Genomic DNA, 26,757 nt, shown 5'->3' with positions numbered 1-26,757 from the left:
TATCTCGAAAAAGTTTATTTCAGGTTTACTTATGTGTATGTTTCTGTGAGTGTACGTATGCGTGTGTGAGGGTGTGAGTGTATGTGGATGTGTGTGCAGGTGGGCATGAGCTGTGTGTGTGAGTGTATGTGCTTGTGTGTGCTCGGGTGGGAGTGAGCTGAGTGTGTGTGCAGGTGAGTGTGAGCTCAGTGTGTGTGCGCACAGGTGAGTGTGAGCTGAGTATGTGTGTGCACATGTGGGAGTGAGCTGAGTGTGTGTGTGCAGGTGAGTGTGAGCTGAGTGTGTGTGTGCATGGATGGGAGTGAGCTGTGTGTGTGCGTGGGTGGGAGTAAGTTGAGTGTGTGTGTGTGCAGGTGGGTGTGAGCTGAGTGTGTGTGAAGGTGGGAGTGAGCTGAGTGTGTTCACAGGTGGGTGTGAGCTGAAGCACCTCTGTGTCCTCATGAAGAGACAGCCGTATCTGGGCTCTCCTCCTTCGTGCTTCTCTGTGGCTGCCTCAGCCACCCTCCCTTCCACTTCCCCAGCCTGCTGTCCTGTCTTGTGTTCATCTTCTGGAGTCTATTCCTTAAAATAAAACAATGCCTCCCGTGGCGTCTCCGGCTTCAGGAGGCAGGAGAGGAAGGGCATGAACTCCGTCCGTCCATCCTCCATCTTTAATTAGAAGTTGCTCCAATTGGGTTTTCTGTTGTCACCTCAAATTTTACGGGACTTGGAGCCTCTCTTTCATCTTCCACCACAAAATAAGCTCCTTCCCCCATACCCTTGGTCCTGCCCCTGGTTTCCGCAGCTGTTACCCAAGCTTTAAAACCATAGGGTCCCTTTTGTATCTTTGTTTTCCTTGCCTCCTATTTGTGGAACAAGGTCACCCCTTTCTCCTTCCTCATGGCTCCCTCCCACTCCCTTCCTCTCTGTTCACAGCTGCCATCCAGACCTGTCTTCTCTCAGCAGGGCAGGAATGAAAGGCTTCATCCTCGCAGCTGATCTGCAAAATGAAAATGTCTGTCTGGTTTTACTTTTCTTTGGTTCAGTGTTTAGCTTTTGTTGTTTTGTATTTTCAGGCAGGGTCTCATTATGTAGCCCAGGTTGGCCTCAAACTCACAATGCCTTCCACCTCAGCGTCCCTGACAAGTCAGTTTAAGAAGAAGAAGAGAGCGGCTGGAGAGCTGGCTCAGGGGTTCAGAGCATGTACTGCTCTTTCAGGGGGTCCACATTCAACTCGCAGTACCCACCTCAGGTAGCTTCAAACTGCCTGTAACTCCAGTTTCAGGACATTCCAGGCCTCTGGCCTCAACACCTGCACTTACGTGCACACAACACCCCCAATACACATACTCATAACTGCAAAATAAAATAAACATTTTTTTCCTTTGAAGACTCCAGCTAGAGAGATGGCTTAGTGATTAAGAACATTGGCTGCTCTCCCAGAGGGCCGGGGTTTGATTCCCAGCAGCCACATAACTGCTCTTAGCTACCTGTAGCTCCAGGCCCTGGGATCCTATGCCCTCTTGTGGCCTCCTCAGGCACTGCATGCATGCAATGTCGAGGCAGACACTTAAAATAAAAATTAAACAAACAAAACAGGCACAGTGATGCATGCCTTTAATTTCAGCGCTTGGGCTAGGAAAGGCAGAGGCAGGTGGATCGTTGTGAGTTCAAGGCTAGCCTGGTCTATATATATATAGTGAGCTCTAGGCCAACCAGGACTACATAGTGAGACCCTGTCTGCAAACAAAACAAACAACAACGGCCACAAAAAAGCAAGAACAGAGCTAGAAGAGGAAGAGCCAAATGTGGTTTATGTCTATATCCTCTGTCCCCGGGAGGCAGGAGCAGCAAGACCAGGAGTTCAAGGTTATCCTCAGAGCCAAGTTGGCCAGAACCAAAACTAACAGACAACAAAACACAGACAACAACGAAACATTAGGCTTAGCAGGTAAGAGCTCTCGAGGTGCAGTGTGAAGACCTGAGTCGGATCTCTGCAGCACACGGAGAGCCAGATGCTGCGATGAGCACCCGTCATCCCAGCACTCCTGCTGCAGAGGGAGGTGGAGCCTGGAGCAATGCCTGGAAGCCCGAGGGCCAGAGAGCTGGGCAAGCATAAATGTACAGTGGCAGAAACAAGAGAGCCTACCTCTAAGGTGGGAGTGTCTGATCCCCACACGTGCACACACACACACACTCACACACGAACACCAGCAATGACAACATCAATAATAAAAAATCAGAGTTGGGGAGGAACTGTCCCAGTCGCCACACATAAAGTGAGCTACATCCCCAGGCCTTTGCTTAAACATGGTTGGTGCTGTCCAGAGCGAGAGTCCAAGTTTCTGAGGAGAGCAGCAGCTTCCTCCATCTGACTTTGCTCCAGGTTGAAGCCTCCCCCACTCTCACATGGCCCATCCGTTCTTCCCAGTGCTCTGTGCTTCCTTCTGCCTAGCCGGTTCCCATCACTCCCAGAGGAGTCACCCAGACAGAGCCTTTCCTAAGTCCCCCTTCCTCCTGCTTCTGCTTATCATCTGGCTCCCGGTTCTTTGAGGACAGAGACTGTCTAACACATTCTGTATTCTAAGACCCCATCAGGGTCTAGTATGGAGGACAGCCTACATCAATTTTGAATGTGTGAGTGACTGGCCCATTCCGTTTCATTATTTAATCTCTCTCTTCCTTCTCTGAAGCTGCCTTCACTGTCATGTATTAATAACGCTCTTTATTGGCGTCTTCTTAAATAATTAAGGCACTTGGGCGTGTCAGGAAGGACTCTCTCCCCATGGAAAGGTGCGTAGAGCAGAAGGGACTGGAATAAGTTCTTTCCTTTGGCGGGGATGGAGAAGGAGGATGCCGCTATGTAGACTAGGCTGGCCCAGAACACACAGTGATCAGTTTGCCTCTGCCTCCTGTGGGCCAGCTGGTTAGCTGGAGGAGGTTCTTTGGAAAGTCTTAAGTTTTTCATGTGTGCGTGTGCACACGCGTGTCAGCGGTTATTCCTCAGAAGCTATCCACTTAGTTCTTTAGATAAGGTTATGTTTCTAGCCTGGGCTTTCCTGAGTAGGTACTGGATGATCTTCGAGCCCCAGCAAGCAGGATTTTTCTGTCCCCGTCTCTCCAATGCTGGGGTGCCAAGTATGCATTATGCCTGCTCCCCCTCCCCCTTATAACAAGGGTTCTGGGGCTTGAACTCAGGTCTTCAGGCTTATACAGCAAGCTCTTTACCGACTGAGCCATCACCCCAGCCCCAGCTGAATGCTAACTTTTGACTTAATAGTTTACTTCATTACACACTGGTGGTCGTTTTACCATCTGTTCTGTGACACCCCCCCCCCAATGAGGTGTTTGTCAACATTCTGAGTGTAAAGAAAGAGGAAAGAGGCTCAGTTAACACTGATAACCTGGCTCTGAGGTAGAGAAAGACCCATGAGTCAGCTTAGGGTCCTCTCTGAGGCAGAAGCAAAATCAGGCTTCCTGTGGCAACTCAGGATCAGAATGGCCACTCTTAGGGGGGGCCTCCCAGTGAGAGCAGGCTTCTCTTAGAAGTGTGTATGAGTGAACTGGCAGCCGTGGGGGTGGGGTAGGGGATGTAGGAAGGAGGTGAGGTAGGTAGCCAGGTCCCAGGAGGGGAGGACTTAGGAACCTGGTGTACTGAGCTCTCCTCCCCTGACACTTGCTTGTTACTGCCTTGGTGCCCAAGGGAGCCCCAACTGTCAAACCTTATCCAGGGCACCCATTAGGCTCCAGCCTTGCTTGGTGGAAGAGATTCCCTCTCTCTTTCCTTCCAGCCAGGTGATGGCTTCCAGACACCTGCAGGATCCCATCCCTCTTCCTGAGCATTTGAGCTGTTCCCTTGGTGTGTGTGTGTGTGTGTGTGTGTGTGTGTGTGTGTGTGTGTGTGTCGGGGCAGGGTTGGAGGAGAGAGGGGTAAAGAGATGGTCCAGACAAGACGGAGGTCTAGCCTGTGCAAGCTCAGACTCCTGTTCTTTTTTCTGTTCATCTTAAAATGCAGTGAAGCCATCCTAGCTGAGGGTTGTACTGGGACCTCTCGGTCCAAGGCCACGACCCCTTCCTGCATCATCTGAGAGTCTGGTCTCTCCTCTTTAAAATCTCTGGAATCCCTCCCACCCCCCACCCCCCACACTTGCTCCCCAGCTGAGTGCCTTCTGGCATAGTCCTTCTGGGAATGGTTCTGTCTTAGGGTGTGTTCTCAGGCCTCTGCCTCTATGGGTCCCTGCTTTGGCCTGGGCTAGCCCTCTCTCCTGAGTCTGCCTTGGCCTGGGCTAGCCCTCTCTCCTGGGTCTGCCTTGGCCTGGGCTAGCCCTCTCTCCTGGGTCTGTCTTTGCCTGGGCTAGCCCTTTCTCCTGGGTCTGTTTTGTCTTTTGAGACTCTCCACCTTTATCTTAGGTTTTCTTCATGACCACGCCTCTTGCTCCATGTCCAGATGTGCGTCACTGAAGTCCAGATGTGCTTCTTCACTAAAGTTCATGTATCCACCCGCCTGGCACGGCGTTCTAGCGTCTTCAAACTTAGATGCGATTTAATCTGCTCTGTTCTGGCCTGAGTTGAGTGGGTAAGGATTTTTCCTGGGACATAGGCCTCACACCTTGGAATAATCCCCTCTTCCTCCTCTTCTTCCTCCTCTTCCTCTTCCTCCTTCTCCTCCTCCACAGAAAACAGACCCCTCAAGGCATCAATACAACCAGTGAGCTTTACCCTAGGCTTGGGTGAAATCTCTCACGATTTATTTATTTACTGGGGGAGGTGCATACCATTATACACACGTAGAGGTCAGAGAACAACCTGTGGGAGTCGACTCTCTCTTTTGACCATGTGGGTCCTGGGGCTTGAACTTGGATCTTGACAGCTAGTGTCTCTACCTGCTGAGCCATCTTGCCACCACCTGTGGACTGTCTTGGAGATAAGCTATCTGTCTACTTGTAGCCCAAACTGTCTCTGAGTTCTTAAGGCTCCCTTCCTCAGCCTCCTGAGTGCTCTGACTACAGGCATATACCACCATGTCTGGCTGCTTCTCCTTGCCCCTCTTCTTCCTCCAGGCTAGCCTTGGATTTGCTATATAGCCAAGGCTGGCCTTAAATTCCTGGATTCTCCCGTTTTAGCCCTTAAGACTCAGGTGTTTGCTATATCCACCAGTCCAGCGAGGCTCTTCTTTTGAAATCGTTACCGCCCGTATTTATTTACTTACTGTGTGCGTGCAGTGCACACATGGGCTGTGGAAGCATGCGGAGGCTGGGGAACAACTTTCGGGAGTCACTTCTCTCCTTCCACCATGCTGGCCCCAGCGCTTGACCTCGGGTTCCCCTAAGGAGCTTTACCTACGGCGAGCCATCTCCCTGACTCCAGCCCTTCTTTCTCTTACTTGGATTTATTTATGTTTTGAGACAGGGCCAAGCATGTTGAGACCAGCCCAACCTGGCCTGGAACTTTCCATCCTCCTGCCTCCGTCTTCTTATGCTCTAAAATGAAACATTCCAACACCGGGTAACGGAATGACCCACGCTCTCTCTGCCCAGCTCAAACTCGATGTCAGTAGCATATCAGAAACCCCTGAGGGGGTTTCCCTCTTACATCCCTCTTCCCCAGAAGACGACCAGATTCTGAGGGCTAAGCATTCCTGTTACGTTCATTAAATCTCTGTTACATGTGTATATACATACACCTGATAGAACATTGCCACACATGGTTTCAAACATATTATATATGTAAGAACTCTCTATGTCTTCCACCACCACCACCACCACCACCACCACCACCACCACCACCACCACCACCATCACCATCCTCATCACCACTTCTCTTACACTGGTCTTGCTGCTGGAACCTCTTGCCTGTTCTTTTTCTTTGCTGCAGACTATTCCACAACAGCACACCCGACAGCACACCAGATGGTTCCCCCATCTGTTGACCCAACACTTAGCAATACCCAACTCATTGCCCTGAAATGCATGAACCTTTCCCATCTCCACCTATTTCTGGGCCATAAAAGAAACTGTCCCCTGACAGATACCTTTGTCATTGTCCTGCCCACCAGAGCAGGGAGCAGGTGGTGGCCTGGCACAACGTGGGGTCAATCCAGGTCCCAGGGGGTGGGGGTGGGGCTGGTGCAAGGACACACCCATTTCACCTTGACACTGCCAGCTAGCTAGACCCATGCCTTCCTGGACCCTCCCACTAGGATAATGGACCTTTCAGGCCAGGCGGGCACAGGGACAGGCTGTCTTTCTAAACTTTGTTTTTACATCGTTTATTTATTTTATGAGGTGGGCAGACCCTTCTTCCACCGTGAGGGATTCTGGGGATTGAACTCGGGTCATCAGGCCGCAAGTGTCCGTATCCCAGGAGCCACCTCAGCCCTGTTTTCTAAACTTTTGATCTGGAGGCGCAAGGAGAGGGGGCCAGGCCCAAGTGGTGGGACTTCTCTGCGACCTGTGGTGTAAACCAATTCAGCTCCTACTCTGGACAAAGCTCTCTTTGTCTGCCTTGCCCGGAGGCACTGCAGAAGGCCCAGTGTGAATATTTCCTCAGGGCGGTTCAGCCTTGCTCGGCTGCAAACCCTTCTTTACCTCATTCTGCTTAGGGAAGGATATCAGCGGGGGTTGGGGGGGTGGGAGAGGTGGGGGGGTGGGAGGGGTGGGGGGGTTCAGAAAGCCACTGTATAAATCGCCTCTGAGGCTTTCTGAACCTCAGTTTCCCGTTGAGCATCTCCAAGGCAGGTACCAAGTATCTCTCTTTATCCCCCAGGGGGCAAATTTAGCCCCCTTCCCACTCTGTAGCCCAGGGTGGCTTTGAACTCAAAGCTGATCTTCCTGCTCAGCTTCCTGAATGCTGGGACTACAGGTACAAGCCACCGTGTCTTCTGAACAATTAGACCATGCCTCAGTTTCCTTATCTGAGAGATGATGATACAGTATCTAACCCAGAGCTGTGGGGGAATGAAACGCAAAGCTTCTAGAAGCATCTAGCACACAGAAAAGTCTCATTAAATGTTAATACATTTTTTTTTTTTAGGGTTATTTTAAAGACAGGGTCTCGTGTAACCCAGTCTGTCTGGCCTAGACCTGTATAAATCAGAATGCCCTAAGACTCCTGATCCTCCTGCCTCTCACGTGCTGAGATCTCAGGTATGGGCCACCACACCAGGCTAAATATTGATACTGTTAGACCTGGTTTCATCCCTCCTTGTGACGGGAGTGAGCAGGTGGGCCGGTCTCTGTCTTTGGGTCCCCACAGTCTTCCTCCTTCCTTCCGATTTTCTGTAGAATGTCTCATAAGCCACATGTTGGAACAATCTAGAAAGCCCCAACCAACAGCAAAAGGAATCCTGGGTGAGGGGAGGGGTTCGCAAAGGACTTAGCTCCACCCTCTTGGAGCATGCAGTGGCCCGCGATGCAGGTCCGCTTTCTTTGAAGCGCCCTCTGCCGGCCGCGGGCAACAGGCCCTGGGACAGAGGGGTGAGCTCTGGAGGGAGGCCGCCCGGGGTGTGCAGCGCGGGAGTCAGGTTCCAGAGCTTCTCCCGCTGGGCTGAAATGCAAAAACCAGGACCAAGTGCTGGCCGCAGCCAGGACTCAGGCAAAGGGGTTGGGGGAGGGACACAGGCTGGGGGAAAAGGCTCAGCACTTGCTACTCTTGCCGGGGGCTGGAGTTTGGTCCCCAGCACACACATGGTGGCCCACTAACCATCTCTAACTCCAGTTCCAGGGGATGTGATACCCTTCTTTGGCCTCTGCAACACCAGGCACTTACATAATGCACTTACATACAGGCAAGAAATTCATACAGGTAAAATAACCTTTAAAAAATAAATAAAATAACCAGACCCTGTAAACAAAAAAAACAAAACAGTAGGAAGGATAGAAGCTAGACTGCATGGAGAACTTCCTGGTGGGAAAGTAACCTAGACTGGTGGTGCATGGTGGCAGACATCTGTAATCTTAGCACTGGGGAGGCAGAGGCAGGCTGCTCCCCTGAGTCTGAGCCCAGCCCAGTCTCCATGCTAAGTCCCAGGACAGCCAGGGCTGTATAGGAAGATCCTGATTCAGAAACAAAAACAGAAGACTTAAGCTCAATGACCCTAGCAACTTCCTTCGTCATATCCTGTAGGGACAGTTGTCATCAACATCCAAAGTAGAGCTTCAGCCTTCTTCTCAGCATAGTCTAATATTTCTGATTAAACATTTCCATCATTCTATGGAGGGATGGAAAGACAAAACCAAAACCCGCTAGGATTCAAGTTGAAGCAGGAGAAACTGAAGTTAGACTGCCAGGAGAACTATCCTGAGTACAAAGTTGGGAGTTAGGGGAAAGGATGGCATCTGCCCCTGGGAATTGCTATCAGAACAGATCCCTCTTTTTTTTTTTTTTTTTTTTGCAGGGTTAGGGTAAGGGAGTTAGGTGCCTGGCAGGTCACATCCCTGGGTTCTCCTGGGGCCTTCGTGGGGCTGGCAGAGGGGAAAGGAGAGCAAAGGTGTTAGGAGGTCATGTCAGGTTAGACCGCACTGCAGGGCTGTCCAGAGTAAGCAGACACCACACTGCCGTTTGGAGGGCAGGGAGGGCCGATCAGGGCGGCAGCAGCGCTGCCTGTCAGGGCGGCAGTGTGTGCGAGCGCGCATGCGCACCATGTCTGGCTGCTGGTCTCCAGGTGGAGTCGGTTCCTCTCCAGACGGTGTGTGTGTGTGTGTGTGTGTGGTGTGTGTGTGCGCGCGCGCGTGTGTGTAGGAGTGGATGGACAGACACAAGGAGATCATCTCAGACTACTCTTGCCGAGTGTACAGAGGGCCAGGTGGAGGCGTGGAAGAGCACAGGCTGGGGAAAGCGGTCAGTGAGCCAAGGTTAGAAGCCAACGAAGAGAGCAGAGGTCAGCAGGCCTTCTGTGCCACAGCCGCAGTCACGGGAAAGTCCCAGCAGCTTGCGGGGAGATAGCACTTAAGTTTGCTACTTCTCTTCCTGCGCCCCATCCCCCATTCCCACCAGCTTCCCAAGCACCTGCAAATTAATATGGACTGGCATCTGGCTCCAAGGGCCCTCTCCTTTCTCACCTTGGTGACACACACAGGGCCCGGTAAATAGAGGACTTTAATATTTCTGTGCTGGTCAAACGGAACACAGGTGGGGATACAGGGAGGTAAGGCGGGGGGGGCCCTTGCCTCTCAGGAGGGCAGCTTGTGTGTGGGGTAGGGATGGGGGTTAGTGGTGAATGTGGGGGTTCTCTTGGGAAATATCCAAGAAGTCTTTCTCAGGGAAGGGGCCTGGTCAGGGTGTTCTGGGCATCCCTTTCACCCAGTCCGTGGCCTTGGGTTGTGGGTCCCCCATAGGGGGTCTGTGGAATCTCATCCTTTCCAGCTCTGCTGCTAGAATCCACACTCTCGGCATGATGGGGACTTGGTCCTATGGAGGCATCTGAGAAGCCCCAGAAAGCAGCACGGGGTTGGGGGCAGAATTCTGCCCTCTCCTGTCTCCGTAGGCAAGGTTAGAGCAGAGGGGGAAGTGGGTAGGACCCCTGGACCCTTGTGGGAGGGGAGGGGAGGAGGGGTCTTGCCACCAACAGACACTGTAAACTTTGGTTTAAAACAATAACTTAAGTGAAGGGAAGGCTTCCGGCCTGGGGCCAGGGGGACAGGGTTGGGAGGGCAGGGTGCTCGGGAGGCGGCAAAAGAAAAAGTCAACAAAAAGTTTTGGTTTTTGCTTCCGGCATAAGAAAGGTCTTTGGTCATCCGTTTAACTGGGGGGAGGGGACAGGAAGCGGTGTTGGGGGGGTGAGAGGATCCCATTTCGGGGACCAGTAGGCTGGGGGTGAGGGTGATTCCAGCCTGGCTTTCTCCGTGCACTGATGCTCAGGGCACAGAGACCACCTATGCACACAGCTCTGACGGTGCCCAGCACGGGGGTCCCTCAGTGCTTCCTCGAGTCGGGGTGCCAAAAGAGTACCCAGCAAACAGGGTGGGGTGGAGGCCTGCTTAGTCTGGGTCCTGTCTCAGGTCGGCGGTGGGGGGGGGGTTGGGTGGGGGGAAGGGCAGGGCACAACTTGCTCCACCCCAGCAGCTGAGGGGTTGGTCTGCAGGTGTACCCCCATCCTGCTTGCCCCATTGAACGGGAAGCTGGGTCTGGAGAACTAATTTTCACAGTTGGGAAAAGAAGGTGAGGGAAGATAAAACCAGGAAGGGTCCTCTGGCCAGAAACCTCTGCCACAGACGGGGCAGAGGGGATGAAGGTAGGGTTTCTGGGGGTGGCTCAGCCCCGCCTGCGGGTCTCCCCTGTGCTAAGGGGCCCTGGAGGGGAGCGCTGGTGGGGACGGGGAGCCCTGTTGCTGCTGCTGGTGGTGGTTGGGAGTACAGGGAGGGGCTGAGAGGGTCTGGGCCCTCCATGTCCTCTACGGGTCCCAGTCCAAGGGTTCTGTATTCTCTGGGGGGGGCAGGAATGTGCCTGCTCCCAGGTGTCTGTCAGTCGGGTGGCACGGGGAGCTACTGGCCCGGATCTCCCCGTCTGAGTCCCCGAAGTGCCTTGAGGTTGGAGGGGCTGTAGAGTGGGGTGGGTGGGCCGGGGTCCAGACTGAGCAGCAGGGTCTTGGCCTTCCCTGCCTGCCCACCCAGCCCTTAGGACATGTCCTCTCCTGCCAGGTCCTCCTCCAGGTCCCTGTCTTCTGGAGGCCCCACAGTGCTGGGGTTTGGGGCGCCCAGGGGAGGCCCCGGCCGTCGGTCTTCCTCTGCCTCCGCAGGCTCCTCTTTGACTTGTATCTGGTGGCTGCGATGGAAATGATGATGTGCGTATGGGGTTGCCAGAGCCTCCCCTTCCTCCCACAAATTGATCCAGAAGCCCAGGGCCCTGCTAAGATCCCACCATCTCTCCCCAGGCTCTGTGTAAAGAGAAAAGAAGAGAGGCAGAAGTGGGGGTGGGGAGGGGAGGAGGAAGACAGTCTAGGAAGATGGAGGGAGGGTAGACGGAATTGTGGGGAGGCCCCACAGCTGTCCTAGGAAGATGGGCGAGATCACCCGTCCTAGCCAATAGAGACATGGGAGGGATGAGCCAAGGGCTTGCATGTGCTCACCTGTACTGAGGAGGGGAGAGGCGAGGGGGGCTGCTGCTCCCATTGCTGGGTAGTGGTTCCCCAGGGGCACCCATGTCATCCTGGCTGAGGGGCAGAAGGCTGCTGGCTGAGCCAGGGTTCAGCATGCCGGGGCTGCTGATGAGAGGGAAGCTGCTCTCGGCCAGGGCAGCCTGGAGGGCACAGGGTGGGGTTATCAGTGGCTGAAGACCCTTCCCCGTTGTCAAGGCCCTCATGCAAGAGGCAACTGATCTAGTTTAGCCACCCCTCCCCCTCCCCCTCTCCCTCCCTCACCAGCAAGAACTCCTCACACCATTACACAGCTTTCCCGTCCCCGACTCCCACCTGGGGACAGAGAACCCTAGTCTGAGGGGCTGAGGGATGGGACTCTGTTGGCTGTACCAGTCTGTATGTGCTATGCCCACCCTTTCCCAAACTCAGGCTTGAGATCAGAGATGCACGCTGGGGGAGTCGGGGGTGGTGGGTGAGGCTAAGAGTGGGGCGTGGTCTTTACCCTTCTTCCCACCTAAGCCCCTCCTCCGGGAGAGGAGGCTAGGCAAAGCCTGGGACAAGGCAGAGGGGAGCAGGTAGGCTCAATCACCTGGTAGCTGGCATTAAGTGCCCCATAACTGAGGCCGGAGATCATGTTCTTCACCAGAGTGGGGCTCCTACGGGAGAGAAGGCAGTCTCAACTCACACATCCACAGATGACCTTCCCCAGAGCTAGGCAGAGCTAGGATGAAAAGATGCACTTCACTTTCCCACTACTAAAGGAGTCTGTAGCTGGATCCTTTTTAACCTCTCTGCTCTGTTTTTAAAGCACACAAGTCAGCAAAGAGCGGGGACTTCCAACCTTAGAACTACCTGGGGCTGAGAGCTGGGAAGCAGAAGCAGGACTCCCAGAATTCCCCTTCCACGGGGCATGGCCAGCACTTCCTCTGACCATTCCCTCATATTCTAAGCCCCACCCCAAGGGGCACGCCTTTAATCCCAGCACTCAGTAAGCAGAGGCAGACAGCTCTCTTGAGTTCAAGGACAGCCTAGTCTACAGCACGAGTTTCACGACAACCAGGGCTACACAGAGAAACCCTGTCTCATAAAACAAAACAACAGAGAACTTCTGATCCTCTAGCTTCTATCTGCCAAGTACTGGGATTACGGACAGGCACCATCATGCCTGTTTTCTGAAGTTTGGCAGACAAAGCCTGATCTGTAGCTTACGTTACTTCCTCATACATGGCGTCCACTTTCTGGAACTATTGAGCTTAAGGCAGATGAACCGTGTGTTCAGACCTGTCCACAGGAACACCATATACCATGCATGTTCCAGAAGCCAGCGGCACTGGGGAAGCCAAGGGTCTGGGGTCTGGGGTCTGGGCTCAGTGCTCGCAGACACACACACACACACACACACACACACACACACACACACACACACTGTATGGAGGCTCTCAGAAAGCTCTCTGAGGTCACACAGTAGGAGAGAAGCAACTGGGTCCAGGCTGGTAATGAGAGAACACTACCAAGTGCAGAGGCTGGAATGCGGGCACGTAGTAGGGCATTTCACAATCTCACCCTGCACCTGCTACTCTGCGGTTGCAAAGCAAAGCAAGCCTGTTGCTTGGGGAAAAGAAACATCTGGTACTAAAGGTATCTTAGCCTACTTCAGGTCTCCCCTGAGCCAGGAGCCCAGCGCCAATGTATGTAGGCAATAAAGCAGGTGCTTGTGTGATAAGGACCTCTCCTTATTTGACCTACTGTGTGCTGAAACAGAGCATAAATCTGATGTGAGGCCTGGTCCTGGACCCAGCTCTGCCACCAACCTGCTTTCCCGCTGGCTTCCCGCCAGCCCCTGGCCCTCTCCACTCAACTCTTCCACTGTGAAATAAAGACACGGGGTCCAGGATTCTTTTCCTATGGCGGGAAGAGTTTAGGACGGCAGCTGTCACCTCAGCCCATATCCCAGCTCTAGCCGTGATTACGGTGGACTTCATCTCTCTGGTACTCTGTTCTCTGTGATTCCTTCTCTTATTCAGAAGTGAGAACGGAGGCTGGCAGTGCGCATCTCAGGATTGTTAGTTACGTCCATGCACACTGGTCTCCTCCACCCTTGACACCTACATTCCCTTCTCACGGTGGCATCAGGAACCCAGGGTGTCCCTGAGAAAGCAGGAGCTGAGCCGGCTCAGGCCAGGGTGGGGGCAGCTTGCCCAGCTAAGGGCTCACATACCCTGTCATCTTTGGTGGTCTCCGTTTCTGATATTCCCGTTCATCCACGGTCCACACGGCCCCCTTGACGTTCTCCACTCGGACGAAACACTTGTGCAGGCTGAGGTTGTGGCGCACGGCATTCTGGGGATGCAATGAGTGGGATTCATCTTCGTTCAGTGAATATACACAGAGAATCTTCCCATGGTCCCACATCTCATGTCCCAGGAAACAATCACCATGTTCTCGGCTCAGGGGTAGTGAGAGGGAAAGTTCTCAATGTCCGCCTCACCTCAGAGAGTGTCATCCCGGATAGAGTGTGGTGCTACATGCCTTTAATCTGAGTACTCGGGACACAGAGGCCAACCTAGTCTATAAAAGGGGTTCAGGCCAGCCTGGACTACATAGAGGCCCCGTTTCAAGAAAATGCTGTTGCCGATGAAATTAAATTGTTCCTTTCTCCACCCTCACTGACTAAACACACTGGCAGAAATCATTCCTGACTTCTGATTTTAAGATTGCACAGGAACCCCGGTGGCTTAGAAAGGCTGGGACACTGTACCTCAAACACACAAGGAGCATTGCAAATAACTTCGGCAACTAGCTCATGGTCTTTACTACCTTTACTGAGCCCCTAGGAGTCTGAGGGCCGAGGCTTTGAGCTGTGGCTCTGGACAGACGGCTTCCTGGGAGCACAGGTATGCAGTGGAGCCTAATAGATACACCTGGAAGCCAACTGCTGACTTGAAAAGACAGCCTAAACACACAGTGGTGAGACAACAAGACCAGAGAGAAGGTAAGACATCTTGTCACTTCCTCCTCCTGGAAAGAAAACTTCAGAAATTGAGGTCACCTGGTTGGTAGGACGCATGGTGGAGGGGGGTGTTGCTGGGCCCAATTCCCTCTGGAAACCTGGGTGAGGGCGCTGATCCACCCATCCCCAGGTCCCTTGGTCCCACCTCCATATCTCCGCTTCCAGTTTTTCTGTCTCTCACCAGCAGCCTCAGCCCTGTCCCCATTACCTGTCCCCCATCAAGTCTCCTCCAGCCCGCCCATCCCCGTCTCCTCTTTACATTTCTAAACGGGGAAGAAAGCGGGCAGGGCGGGCAGTGGGTGCCCCTGGAGATCCCCTCTCCCTCTCTTCCAACTCTTGCCTCTTGCAACTGGCCCGATTTCATTACCAATTTTAATTTGCCTCTAATTAAATCCTGTGTATTTTTCCGACTCGCTTGCTAATCCACGAGGGAGGCGGGCGGCTGGAGTGGAATCTCACGGAGCGATAATTACAAAGGGCCTAATCACGCCGGGGCTCCTGCCTCGGAATAAATTTGCCCGCATTACGGGGCTCCGATCCTCCGCTTTGCAAATGAGAATGACCCCAATTTCCGAGGGTGGCCTCGCCGGGGCTTTTTTTCCCTCGTTTCGAAGCCTGATTCGTGACGAGAGACTAATTCGTTACGCTGAAACATTAACGGCAATTTAAGGGGTCTGGCGGGGGCTGCGTAAACAAAAGGATGGACCCACAACACAGGCCCGAGGAGGGGACGGACATGGGAGGGCTGCTGAAGACCATCGACTTGGCAGATGGTAGCTCTGTCCCTAAGAAATGGCAGCTGGCTTGGCACACGCCCACTCCCAAGCCTGGATGCCCTAGGTCTACAGCAGCCTGCATGGCCTATGGATGGGGACCAGAAGGGGTTGGGGGTGGGGTGGGGATCAAGAAACCCAAATGATGTAGAGCGAGGTCACCCAGAGAAGGCGCAAAATAGATGGGACAGAGGCAGAGGGAAGAAACCACAGGCTACATTTTTCCCAGTGGCAGGAGTGAAGTTGGCTGGCTGAAAAGAACTCTCAAAGTCAGTGTGACTCTCAAGCCACATAGTCTGACCTGACAGGGCAGTGTGGCACCCCTGGGTGGTGCAGGTTGCAACAAGCTACATTGTATCGGAACCAGATTAGGGTTGTGTGTGTGAGGGATGAAACAGAGACCAAGGGGAGGCTCTCGGCACGGCCACTGAGACGCTATGAAAGCCGCCTGAACCAGCTCTACACTGTATTCAACTTTAGGTGATGGGATTGTATCATCTGTAAAGTCTGCCATCTGACCTGGCCTAGACGTCGAAGGCTGGACCAGGGTGGCTTCTAAAACACGATGCTGGCTCAAAAAGAGGGCAGGGCCGTGGTTACCAGGAAGTGACATCACTCATAGCCAATCAGAGTGGTTGCCCCTGCTGCATAGTCTCTCTTAAGCTTTGGGGGCTTGGCATAGGAAAGGGAAGATGCCGTGGTAGGCACTTCTGGTATTCCTTTGTACACTACCAAGGTAGGAAAGGCTGGGCAGCTGCAGATCCCACCCAGTGCTTGGCGGTGCCCTGACGCGGAGGGCCTCCTCCGTCACACTGTTTAGAGACCCATCACACTGCAGGAGGTGGTCTGTTTGACTGCAGTTTTTTCACTGGCCAGCAGGGGGACCCGAGAGCCAGGGATACAATTAGGGTTCTGAGAGACGCCCTCTCCCGTATCTAGACTTCCTGAAAGGGCCAATACTCCACCTCCCACTTCCTCCTCCTCGTCCAACTCCGCCTTAATTTAGATACCACCTCCCCATCTTGCTGCACAGCGCAACACACACACACGGTGCCCAAGCATACCCTATCTCCACCATAGAATAGCTTAGTGTCCCAGCCTACATCTCTGGCCCATTTTCCTAGGACTTTGCATTCCTTTGGTCCCCCAGGAAAATGCTTATGGCTGAAAGTGTTAAATGACTAATTGAATAGAGACAATTATCTCCCTGCCACTGGTGAGTTGGGTGTTGTCTGTATCCATTTGTGTCCCTGGGAATGGTCTATAGGGCCTCTGTCTACCCATGTACTGAGGCCAGTGTACACTTTGACCTCCTCCTGGACTTGATTAGTTATGAAACCTAGAACCATGAATTTACCCCAAGACCAGCCACCACTAAGCTGACTGTCAACCCTCCCGAGACCCTGTCTCAGGGGGCTGGATTCTTTGTACCATACAAGAGAGAAGTACTTTCTTCCCGTTAAAGAGACAGTGCAAGGCCGGCCAAGGTCATTAAGAGGAAGACACTGCATGCTGTGCACACACAGGGCTGGGTTCCACGCTCAGCAACTGCCTAACGGTGTGATGATGTTCACTTGAGATCTTTGCCTTTGGGGAGGTGGAGGCAGGGTGATCATTTGAACCCAGGGTTTTAAGACCAGCTGAGACAATACAACACGTCTCCTGATTTACAAAAAGGGAGTTAGGAACACCCTGGAGTTCCTGCTGAGGGGATGGGGTGAGGGCTGTTTGTGGCCCTGGTGGGCTATTTCTGCAGAACTGTTGAGGAGACAAAGTCTTAGGTAGCCTTGGTCTCAGTAGGATGTGGCAGTTTGGAGAAGAAAGGCAGGATGAGGGGGGGATAGGACGGGCCTTACCTTCCAGGTGGCCGTGTTTCTTCGGAAATAGGCGAACATCCTGGTGAACCAGTTATAGATCTCATTAAGAGTCAGCTGCCTATCTGGAGTTTCCAGAATGGCCTGCAGGCAAGGATGGGCAAAGAGACCCTCAGCCTAGATCTGAAGGCCGCACGGCCCTGTTGCCCCCGACTCACTCGTGAGACTCAAGGCAATGTGTGTGGACCAGATGGATAGATGCAGGAGTCTTTTGCGAGGCATGTTGGGAGTCCCCGCTAGGCTAATGAGCTAGAGAGCGGAGGGTATTGGGAGCCCGGCCTCCAGGAGCTGAGCATGTGCACAAGGGACATGGCGCCTCTTCGGTGTTGGGGGAGAGGGGAGAACAGCTTCACACTCTCTATCCTGAGGAAGCCCTGTTGTTGAGGCGGTTAGGAATTTTCTTTATTTGGGCAAAGTGGCCCCTGAGAGTGTGAGAGAACGCACACCTGTAGGAAGTCCCACAGCACAGCCATGTGTGTAAGAGCAGGTCGCGGGCTTAGGAACAGCAGTGTGAGCATTAAGAACAGGAGGCTTGTGGACAGGAGTGAAGGAATAGAAGGAGGCTAAGTGCGTATGCAGGAATGAGCGTCACACTGTGAGTACGGTCAGGAAAACGAATGGGACTGTACCCAGTGAGCTGCAGGCAGACTAAGCCCCAGCCTGCAGGAGGCAGACCGGATGAGAGGGGCCCAGGAGGGAGGGAGCTTACGGTCAGGAATCAGGAGGTCTGGGTGCAGCTAACTTGCCTTTCCCATCCCTCTTGCCTTCCATGCTTACCTGGCGGATGAGGGAGGCGTAGGTGAAGGGCGGCCTGACGTCAGCGTTCTTGTAGAACTCGTGATTCTGGGCCAGCTCTGGGGGAGACAGGCAGAAGGTGAGGCAGCCAGATCGGGAAGCCACATGGGGGTGGGGGACCTCCCTCCCACAGCAGCCTCACCTGAGGAGATAGGGGAGCAGAATTTGTCGTTGCTTCTCCTGCGGGCAGGGCCCCCACCGTGCAAAGAGGCAGAGCCCAGGCCAGGGGGACGCAGGGGTGTGACAGGGGCGGCGGCTGAAGTCGGGGGATGCACGAGACCATCTGGGAACGGGTCTGCGGAGACGGTCACCTTGGAGAATGAGGGGGAGCCAGGGACTGGGTTCAGCTGTGAGCAACGGAGTCGGTGCTGAGAAAGGCACCCAAAGAGGCTGTTCCCGGAAGGCCAGGGCTGTGCTGTGGGAGGACTGGGGGATGCTGGGAAATGGGGGCAGGGCACACTCACTGGCTGGCTGAAGGGCTTGGGCTCTGAAGGCCGCATATGCAGATGTGCCATCATGGCCTGCAGCCGCTCACTCTCCTTGGCCAGCTGTGAAAAGGCACAGGAAAGGAGAGGCACAGTAAGGGGGGGAAAGGGGGACAATGGGTTCTTATCCCTTACAGGCTACCCGTCACCATCACCGGAAGCCCCTCAGAAAGTTCCAACACACAGACACACACACACACACACACACACACACGCACGCACGCACGCACACAGGCACGCACACACCTCCCATTCCCCACCTCTCACACACATACACCCCTTCCCACCTCTCTGTCACACACACATGCACATACACGTGCACACACACACACGCACACACCTCCCTTTCCACACCTCTCTCACAGACACACACACATACCCCTCCCCTCCCCCACCTGTCACTACATACACATGAGCACATACATACACACACACACACCTCCCTTTCCCTACCTCTCTCTCACACACAGACACACCACTCCTTTCACACACACACACACACACACACACACACACACCTTCTCCTCTGTTTCCCCCCCACACACACATACACAAAGAGGCACCTGTTTCCCTCTGTGCCTCACTTCTGAAAACTTGCTAAAGGCCTCGGCTATTCTTTGCTTCTCTGGACTCCCAGCTCCTCAGGCCCAGGATGTGAAGCTCTCTCCCTTTCTCCACAGGTGTCCTGGGCTCACACCACCTTACACACGGGCAACCGTTTTCCAACCAGCAAGGCGCCCTTTCTCCCCATGGAAGGCAGACACCACCCCGGTGCCTGCCTGGCTCACTACTGAAGAGGCATGTGGGAATGGGTAAATGATTCACTTCCTCCATTCATAAATCTGATGCATCTTTTACAACTACCCTCTCTCCACCCTGTGAGGATCCAGAGATGGTTAAATGTAGATGGCTGACTCGCTGACTCTCTTCCTTAAGAGAAGATGCGGGAACAAGGGTTCTAATCCCAGCCCCTCCATTCGCCGAGTAGCTACTTGAAAATTATTCAGTCTCCCTAGGCCTGTGTTATATGGAGATGACAGTATCCTGCAGGCAAACCCCTCCATTCGCCAAGTAGCTACTTGAAAGTTATTCAGTCTCCCTAGGCCTGTGTTATATGGAGATGACAGTATCCTGCAGGCAGACCACTCTGAGGATGCCTTGAGCTACCTAGATGGCACGCCACACAGTAGGCCTACACATTAGCACACACAGTAGGTCTATACATTAGCCATTCACATGAGTCTTGGTCCTCACCTCACACGATGGTAAATAAGACCCAGAGAGCGTAAGCTGGACTGTGACCACAGGACCCTCCCAGACCCCTCCTGCACACCCTCGGGTCACACCTGGATCTCCAGCTGTTGGACCACCTGCATCTGCACGCGGCATTGGGCTGTACTCCGGTCATCCAAAGCATGTTCTGTGTTGAGGTGTCTTAGGAGGAGGGCAGAGAAGAGAGTGAGGTCTGGGCTTTTCTACTTTACCCCTCTAACCCATCCTCCAACCCCTCAGTCTGTCAGCCAGCCCTTAGCCAGAAAAGCAGACAGAAGAAGAGATACAAAGAAGAGAAGGCTGGAACAAAGGGGGGGGGGTGCGGCAGTTGAAGAAGCTTTCTCCTCAGCCTCCTTTGATGTCTTAGCTAAAACCGGGCTACAGAGAGATCTAATTGCAAATGAACTAATTAAGTAAACCTCTGACGAAGCGTGAAAACAATTTGTTTGACCCTGATGCTGCAAGGGTCCGGGAGACAGCGGAGTTAATCAGTCAGTGACAGAGCTTGGCACTGTGGTGGCAGCTGGCCGCCTGCTGCCAGCCGCTTGTCTGCCTCCCACCCCGCCTGTCCTCGGGCTGGCCGTCCTAGGCCATCACTCTCCAGGATGTGGAGAGATAGGCTTCCTCCTCTGACACCCCTGCTCTGGAGTGGGGGAGAGTTGGCGGGAGAAGCTGCCAGCAGGAATATGGGGGGTGGGTGGGTGGGGAAGCAGCAGAAGAGCTAGGCCACCACACTGCTCGATTCCACTTGGCTCAGCTCTGCTCAGACATTAGGTAGGACTCCAGATGACAAGAGCAGACTGGACAGAGGGTTCCTGCAGGGAGAGGGCTGAGTGACACCTACTTGATAAACTGGCCCAGGTCTTCACACAGGGTCTCACAGCCTGGCCACTTGCATTCTCCATGTCCGTAAAGAGGGTGGGAACTGGGGGTCTCCTCATGGGAGGAGCTGGAAGGGGAGGGAAGAGGTAGTGGTCAGAGCCAAGGATGCTCTCTCCTCAGCAGCCTTGGGCCCAGCTTTTGTCTCTACTACTGGCTAAGCATTCTGTATTCCCTGGGAGAAGACGTGAACTCCTGGTCCCCGAGCTCCAGCCCATCCCTCCCTCTAGGTCCCCACCACAGTGCCTCGGGTTTCCAAGTACAACCCAGAGTGGGGCCTTGCCACGTGCTACCCCCAGGGCCATCCATACCTGTCTCTCCGGGATGTGAGCACAGTGGGTTGTCCGTTGGGTAAGGGGTGGTGGGATAGGGGTGGGGAGACCTTGGGGGGGCTGGCGAACGAGGTAGCAGTAGCAGCTGTGCTGGCGAGGTCCAGCCCCTCCTGCCTGCCGCTGTCCTCGGCAGGCTGCCCCGGGGCACCCTCGCCTTTCCACAGCTGGGGCAGGTCTGTCGGGCACACGGCTGCTGCAGGAGATAGAGGCTGGCTGGCTGGGAGCACAGCAGGGCCTGTGCATTATCCAGGGCTTAGTAAAAGCTGTGGGGTTGGGGGCGGGGTAGGGCATCGCTCACCTTGCGGGAGGGCCTGGAGAGGCCCTGAGGCTTGGCTAGGCTGCAGGCTGACCAGCCCCTGCCTCTGTAGGTTGAGCAAATGCTGCTGCTGCAACTGTTGCATCTGCAGGAGCTGCTGCTGGAAGGCCAGCTGTTTGTTCCCCAGAGCCTGGGAGGGAGTCCGAGGGGGTGGGCAGAGAGGGGTGCCGTTGGCCTCAGCAGTGCCATCTGGCCCCCACGCTGCCGCCACCCCCTCCCAGGGCCTGTCAGCCCCTGGAGCTGTCGTGGTAGCGTCTGCAGCTGCAGCTTCTCTGCTCCCGGCCCAGCTTCCATAGGGCTGCATGCCTTCTCGCAGTAAACACACGCATGCACGCACGCACGCACACGCGCAAACACACACAGCAGACCCAGACACGCAGCACGACGCCCTCCCTCCCTCCCTCCTCCCTCCTCCCTCCTCCTCCTCCTCCTCCTCGGCGGCAGCTTCTGCTATGCACGCTGCAGCTGTGTGCTGGGGAGGGTGGGGGTGGGGGTGATGGGGTCTCTCTCTCATCACAGAGATGGATGAGCCTGTCAGTTCTGGGGACCACTCCCACTTGGAGGAGACCCTTCCCACTTGCTCAGGGCCCCCTTTTTCTGGGGCGGGGGAGACTTCACACCCCAACCCATCCCGTCCTAGTTTAGATACAGTGCTAAAGGAGTGGATATGGCCAGCCTCAGCTGAGTCTCGGAACAGTGACGTCACTGCTGCCCAGACACAAGCTCCTCCATATATGTTCCCCCACGTCTCCCCATTCAGTTCTCCACACAGGCACTGACAAGTCAGGCTGTCAACAAGTTTCCTGAACCCAGAGAGCCAAAGCCTGTCCTGGATGTTTGAGGAGGCAAGGATCCCTCTGCCTGCCTGCCTGCCCTGGAGGGTGGGTTGGCGTCTATTTGGGGTTGCAATTCATTGCAGCAAGAGGATAAACAGCTTAGAGAATCAAAACCAGATCTGTAGCAGTTGAAAGCACACTGGTAGGGCTGAGGGGGTGGGGAATACCTGGCTACCATCAGAGCAGCTTTCTGGGAAGTGGGACTACAGTATCGTCAGGTGAAGGAGGGACCTGATGTTGCCTCTCAGGAGGAACTGTGGCAGAAGGTAGAGCAGAAGGCTGGGCGGGGGTTTCAAGGATAAACTGGTGAGGGAGGCACAAGGCATCATGGGACAGGACAGAGGCTAGGGCAGGCTGAGGTATGGAGGTATACTGCTGACAGTCCTCAGGATGGGACAGCTGGTTCTTCAGGGACAATGTTAGCAGGGAGATGGCATGACAGGAATCTGCTGCATATAAGCCAAGCCCACCAGACACACGGGATGGTTTGCACACACTCCCAGACACGTGTGCAGAGACAGTACGGTATAAGACAAGGAGAGGACGGTTAGGGCTAAGTGGTTGGAGGCATGTGAGTATTCACCCCTAACTTCTCTCTCGAACACTTTTCTTACAGTTTTTTTTTTTTATTCTAGTTTTCTACTATTCCCACAAGGCTTCTTGTCAGGCTAGAGGAGAAGGTTGGACTGTAGGTGTTGGGACTGGAGCCTTTAGGGGACATCACTGAAGGAGACTGGGCCCCCTCATCACTCACCTCTTTGGGCTGCTGTTTCCCAGCCTGCTGCTGGGTGAGCAGTTGCAGGTGGAGCTGCTCCTGCTGCTTCTTGTAATATTCCTGCAGCTGGGGGAACAAGAGGGGGCAGCTTCCGGGAGCTGCTAGACCCAAGCCAGGCCCCAATGGGAGTTCAGTGAACAGGGCCAGCCAGGGAGAGTGACCTAATCTCTTCAGCATGTCACAGAGTGTGTGTGTGTTGGGGATTGGGAAGCATGGTGTTCCAGGACTTCAGCCTGCTCCCCCCAGAGTTCTCAAGTGAGGTCAGCCCATGAGAAAGAAGGGTGGAAAATACTGGGGGGCTGTCCCAGGGCCCTGAAAGAATGCAGATCCACCTGGCATGGGCAGTCTCTCTGGTTTCTGCCACAGCCTAGGTCCTCAGGGAGGCTCAGGGAGGGAGCAGTGGGGGTGGGGTGGGGTGGGGTGTGTGCCCTGGGGCTAGACTCACCTGCTGGAGCATGAGAGCCTGTTGCTGCTGCAGCAAGGCCTGCAGCTGAGGTGGTGACAGGATCTGCTGCATCTGCTGGGGGGTAAGCATCTGCTGGGACATCATGGCCACAGATACAGGCACCTGTGGGATTCACCCCATGAGTCAGAGGCAGGACCCAAGGCTCCACCCCACTGTATGGCAGAGTAGCTCCCGGGGCACCTGCCTGGCTTCATATTCTGCCTGTGTCTCTTTTTATATGTTATTTATTACTATTATTGTTTTTGTTGTTATTTTGTATTTTTTTTTGGAGGGGGTGATGAGACAGGGTGTCACCATATGTTCCAGGTTGGCCTTGAACTCCTAATCTTCCTATTTCCCAAGTGCTGGGATCAGAAGTCTATGCCTCTGTACTTCATTTGTTTTGTTTGAAGACATTCTCATTCTGATGCCCAGCTGGCCTCACACTCCTCTTGCCTCGGCCTTCCAAGTGCTGTGATTACAGAATGAACCAGCCACACACTCGGCAGAGCTCTGTCTCTGGACAGATGATTTACCCTGTTCTCTGATAAAAGGTAACTGGCGACACCGTCAACCTCTTCGGGCTACTACAGGATTAACAAGGACAGCAGTCAGAGGCTGGCACGAAGCCGTCGCCTATTAGAATGGTTGTGGTTGCACTGGTTCCAGATGTCGGAGATTAGATGGCACTGGGGCAGGCCACTGGGCCATATCCAGCTCTTACAGAGCATGTTTGAGCCAAGGTGAGCCTGTGTAGGAGGGCAGAACCAAAAGCTGCCCACCTCCCGGACATGGTGATAACTGCCTGTAATCCCAGCAGGCAGATCTTGTGAGTTTAACATCGGTCTGGTGGACATAGCAAATTCTGGGCCAGCCAGAGCTATACGGTGAGATCCAGTCTTCCCCAAAGAAGCACACTTGACATGATCACACTCTGGCACGAGCCCACTTAGTCCCACACATGGTGGTCCAGAGCAGATGCCCAGAGAGCACACACTCCTGGGACCATTCTGGTGAGTGTGCATGCTAGTGCATTGGACAGCATAGCAGGCCAGCAGGCTTAGAATCACTTGCCCTCTCTGGGATGTCACTGTCCTCAAACTCAGGAGCTGGGCTTCAAGAAATGAGCTCAGGCTCTCTGAAGCCCAAACAGAGGGGCTGTCTGTCTCCTGATCCTGTTAGCACTCTCTAGGAGGCGCAGGATTCACCTACAGTAAAACAGCTTCTAGAAAAAACAATGACGTCATATTTTCCCATTGGTCTACCTTCTCTGAGCTCCCTCAGCCACACAGCACAGTCTAAGCCATCACACAGTCGTATAGTGGCAGCCAGGTGCTCCCACGGAACTGTCTGTATCCTCGGCACTCTGTGAGCCCAGCACACACATGACTAACTTTTTACTCCTGTCCCATAATGCAGGACCTGGGGCACAATAGGTGCTCAGCTAAGCACTGGCTCCCAGAACCGAATGGCCTTTCCCAACTGACCAGAAGTTTCTTTGTAGGTGTTAGGACTCAGATGGAGGGGAGGGGGATGGGCTGTCAGGAAGCAAGTCAGTGAGCAGGTCGGGGTGGAGACAGGTTAGGTGTCTAGGAGACCCTTCCCTTGACCCCAGCCTGGCCTGTGAGGCAGGGGAGGAGGGGATGCCCTCCGGCCCCTCCATGCCCCATCTCAGGCCTCAGCTCTGAGCTAACCCTTAAACCAGAGATTACAAAGCTCTCAATCAAGAGCAACAAGCACCCCCAGGACGCCTCAATGTCTCTAATCCTTCTTTCTCCTACACATAACCAATACTCTGAACCCAGATCTGTACTGAAGCCCCCAGGAAGGGTGACAAGCCAGCTCTTAGTTTCTCTCATACACAGAGACCTTGCTTAAAGCTTCTGGGGTCCCAGGAAAGTCACAATCCAGTTAGTCTCAGACACAGACACACAGACACACACAGACAGACACACAGACACACGGGGACACACACACACACAGAGAGAGAGAGAGAGAGAGAGAGAGAGAGAGAGAGAGAGAGAGAGAGAGACTGACTCTTCCACAAAGGACTTTTGGGAGGGAGCTGGTTCTTTTCCACAACGGGTTCCTATTCTGGTAGCAGGCTCGAGTGGCACTTTTACCCACCCAGCCGCTGAGCTGCTCTTTGAAATCACTAAGTATCAGTGTCCCTACCTGGCCCCTGGGATTTGAACACCTTCCCTTCTCAGCCTCATGAAGGAGAAAATGAAGGCGCTGCTGTTTCAGGCAGGTGCCAGGCGGGTGGTCTAGCTCCTAACACGCCATTTCTTCCTGAATGTCCAGAGCAGCCGCTGAGTCCTGACCAGCAGGGAGACCCAGAGGATCATCTGGGCACCAGGGTGTGGATGGCTGACAGTGTTGTGCCTATACTTCCTTGGGGCTTTCACACTCAGAGGCAGGGGAATGGAAGAGATGATCTTACAAGGCAAGTCTGGCCCCTGTGCCTCTTGCCAGTTGGTTGCGGAAGCCCAAGTGGACGCCTAGGCAGCCTTCGCCCTATGTTCTGTCTCCAGGTGGTTGGCTCAGTGGGGCTCCGAAGTGAGTGGAGACCCTCCCTCTCAGGGCATCCCTGCAGACTTACTGGGCTGGGCTGGGTCAGCATGGACCCTGGTCAGCTGGGAGGCTCAATAGCTTTGAGCCTGCCTAGAAACCAGCCTAGGCAGCTACATAGCCCAGAGTGCATGGCAGGGAGATGCTGAGTTTTCAGCCAAATATGCTCAGGTCCCAGCCCTCCACCTACTTCAAATGCAGGAAAGACAGTGGTGGCCAGGAACGGGGTGGAGTGTCTATGATCCCAGCACATGGAGTCTGAGGCAGGAGGATTACCTCAAGTCTGAGGCCAGCCTGGACAATATAGTGAATTCCAGGCCAATCAGGACTACAGCCAGGAGACCTTGTTCCAAAGAACTAAATAAAACAGGGATAGGAAGGAGGGTAGGAATGCAGCTTAGTGCTAGCACTTATCCAAATGCCCACAGAGCTCTGGGTTTAACTCCTAGCACTGTACAAACCAGAGGTGGAGGAGTACGTCTATAATCCTAGGAGGAGACAGAAGGACCAGAAGTTCAAGGTCATCTTCCTCTATAGCTACATACAGAACTGGAGGCTAGCCTGGGCTACACAAGATCCTATTTTTTTTTTTTTTTTGAGATGGTTTTTCTCTGTATAGCCCAGGCTTTCCTGGAACACTCTCTGTAGACCAAGCTGGCCCTGAACTCAGATACCATCTGCCTGCCTCTGCCTCCTGAGTGCTGAGACTGAGAGTGTGCTGCACCCCAGCCTGGCTAGGACCCTATCTCAAATAAAACAAAGAAAAAAAAAAACCCAAACTCCATAGAACACAGTCAAAGAAAAGGCACACCTTTTGGAACTGTGGTGCTGACGAGCCAATGAACCTGATCCTGGTTATCTCCTCAAAATTCCTGGTGCCTGCTCAGTCCCCAATGACTGATTTCTACCTGTCTACAGCGACGGCCACCCCTCAGCCTCACTGCTGCTTGGAAGCTCACTGATGCTGACTGCAGGAAGATAGTAAATGAGGTAAGGGAAAAACAGCCCATCCTGGGGGAGAATGTGCCCATGGGGTCCCAACAACCTCCCTCTGTGACCCATGTCACTCAAGTCCCAAATCCATAGCATGTGATTTCTGCTTTAGTCTCCCATTTCCCCACCAGCCCAGAGCCCACAGGAAAGCCATTTCTAGGTTCCTAGGCCCTGAGTCCCACTTGAGGATACCATTCTGATGGTCCCTCCTTAGGGACAGCAAAGATGGCAAGGGGCTGGGAGACACCGAGAGCAAAGCTGACTGCAGGATAAACAGCGCTCAAACAGCGCTCGCGCTCGCGCTCTCTCTCTCTCTCTCTCTCTCTCTCTCTCTCTCTCTCTCTCTCT

At 54.0% G+C, this 26,757-nt stretch overlaps 1 protein-coding gene across 3 annotated transcripts in view; it reads right to left on the bottom strand.

Annotated features, from left to right (window-relative positions):
• Positions 1-9,672: 9,672 nt before the first annotated feature.
• Foxp4 (forkhead box P4) overlaps positions 9,673-26,757 on the bottom strand; it is a 35,301-nt gene continuing 18,216 nt past the window's right edge. The window contains exons 3-16 of one of the 3 annotated variants that reach the window (XM_028766564.1): positions 22,846-22,968; positions 22,380-22,466; positions 20,772-20,919; positions 20,453-20,666; positions 20,107-20,211; positions 19,337-19,424; positions 17,970-18,053; positions 17,648-17,816; positions 17,488-17,564; positions 16,693-16,794; positions 13,272-13,393; positions 11,643-11,709; positions 11,045-11,214; positions 9,673-10,740 (exon numbers count right to left, since the gene is read on the bottom strand). In XM_028766564.1, the coding sequence (XP_028622397.1) occupies positions 10,593-10,740; positions 11,045-11,214; positions 11,643-11,709; positions 13,272-13,393; positions 16,693-16,794; positions 17,488-17,564; positions 17,648-17,816; positions 17,970-18,053; positions 19,337-19,424; positions 20,107-20,211; positions 20,453-20,666; positions 20,772-20,919; positions 22,380-22,466; positions 22,846-22,968 (1,704 nt within the window). In that variant the 3' untranslated portion in view covers positions 9,673-10,592. The remainder of the gene's footprint in view (positions 10,741-11,044; positions 11,215-11,642; positions 11,710-13,271; positions 13,394-16,692; positions 16,795-17,487; positions 17,565-17,647; positions 17,817-17,969; positions 18,054-19,336; positions 19,425-20,106; positions 20,212-20,452; positions 20,667-20,771; positions 20,920-22,379; positions 22,467-22,845; positions 22,969-26,757) is intronic. The other 2 variants (XM_028766565.1, XM_028766566.1) reach the window with 2 other exon arrangements.

Source organism: Grammomys surdaster, unplaced genomic scaffold (genome assembly GCF_004785775.1).
Source record: "Grammomys surdaster isolate TR1022 unplaced genomic scaffold, NIH_TR_1.0 169, whole genome shotgun sequence".
NCBI lineage: Eukaryota > Metazoa > Chordata > Mammalia > Rodentia > Muridae > Grammomys > Grammomys surdaster.
This window is presented reverse-complemented; position numbering and strand designations above follow the sequence as displayed.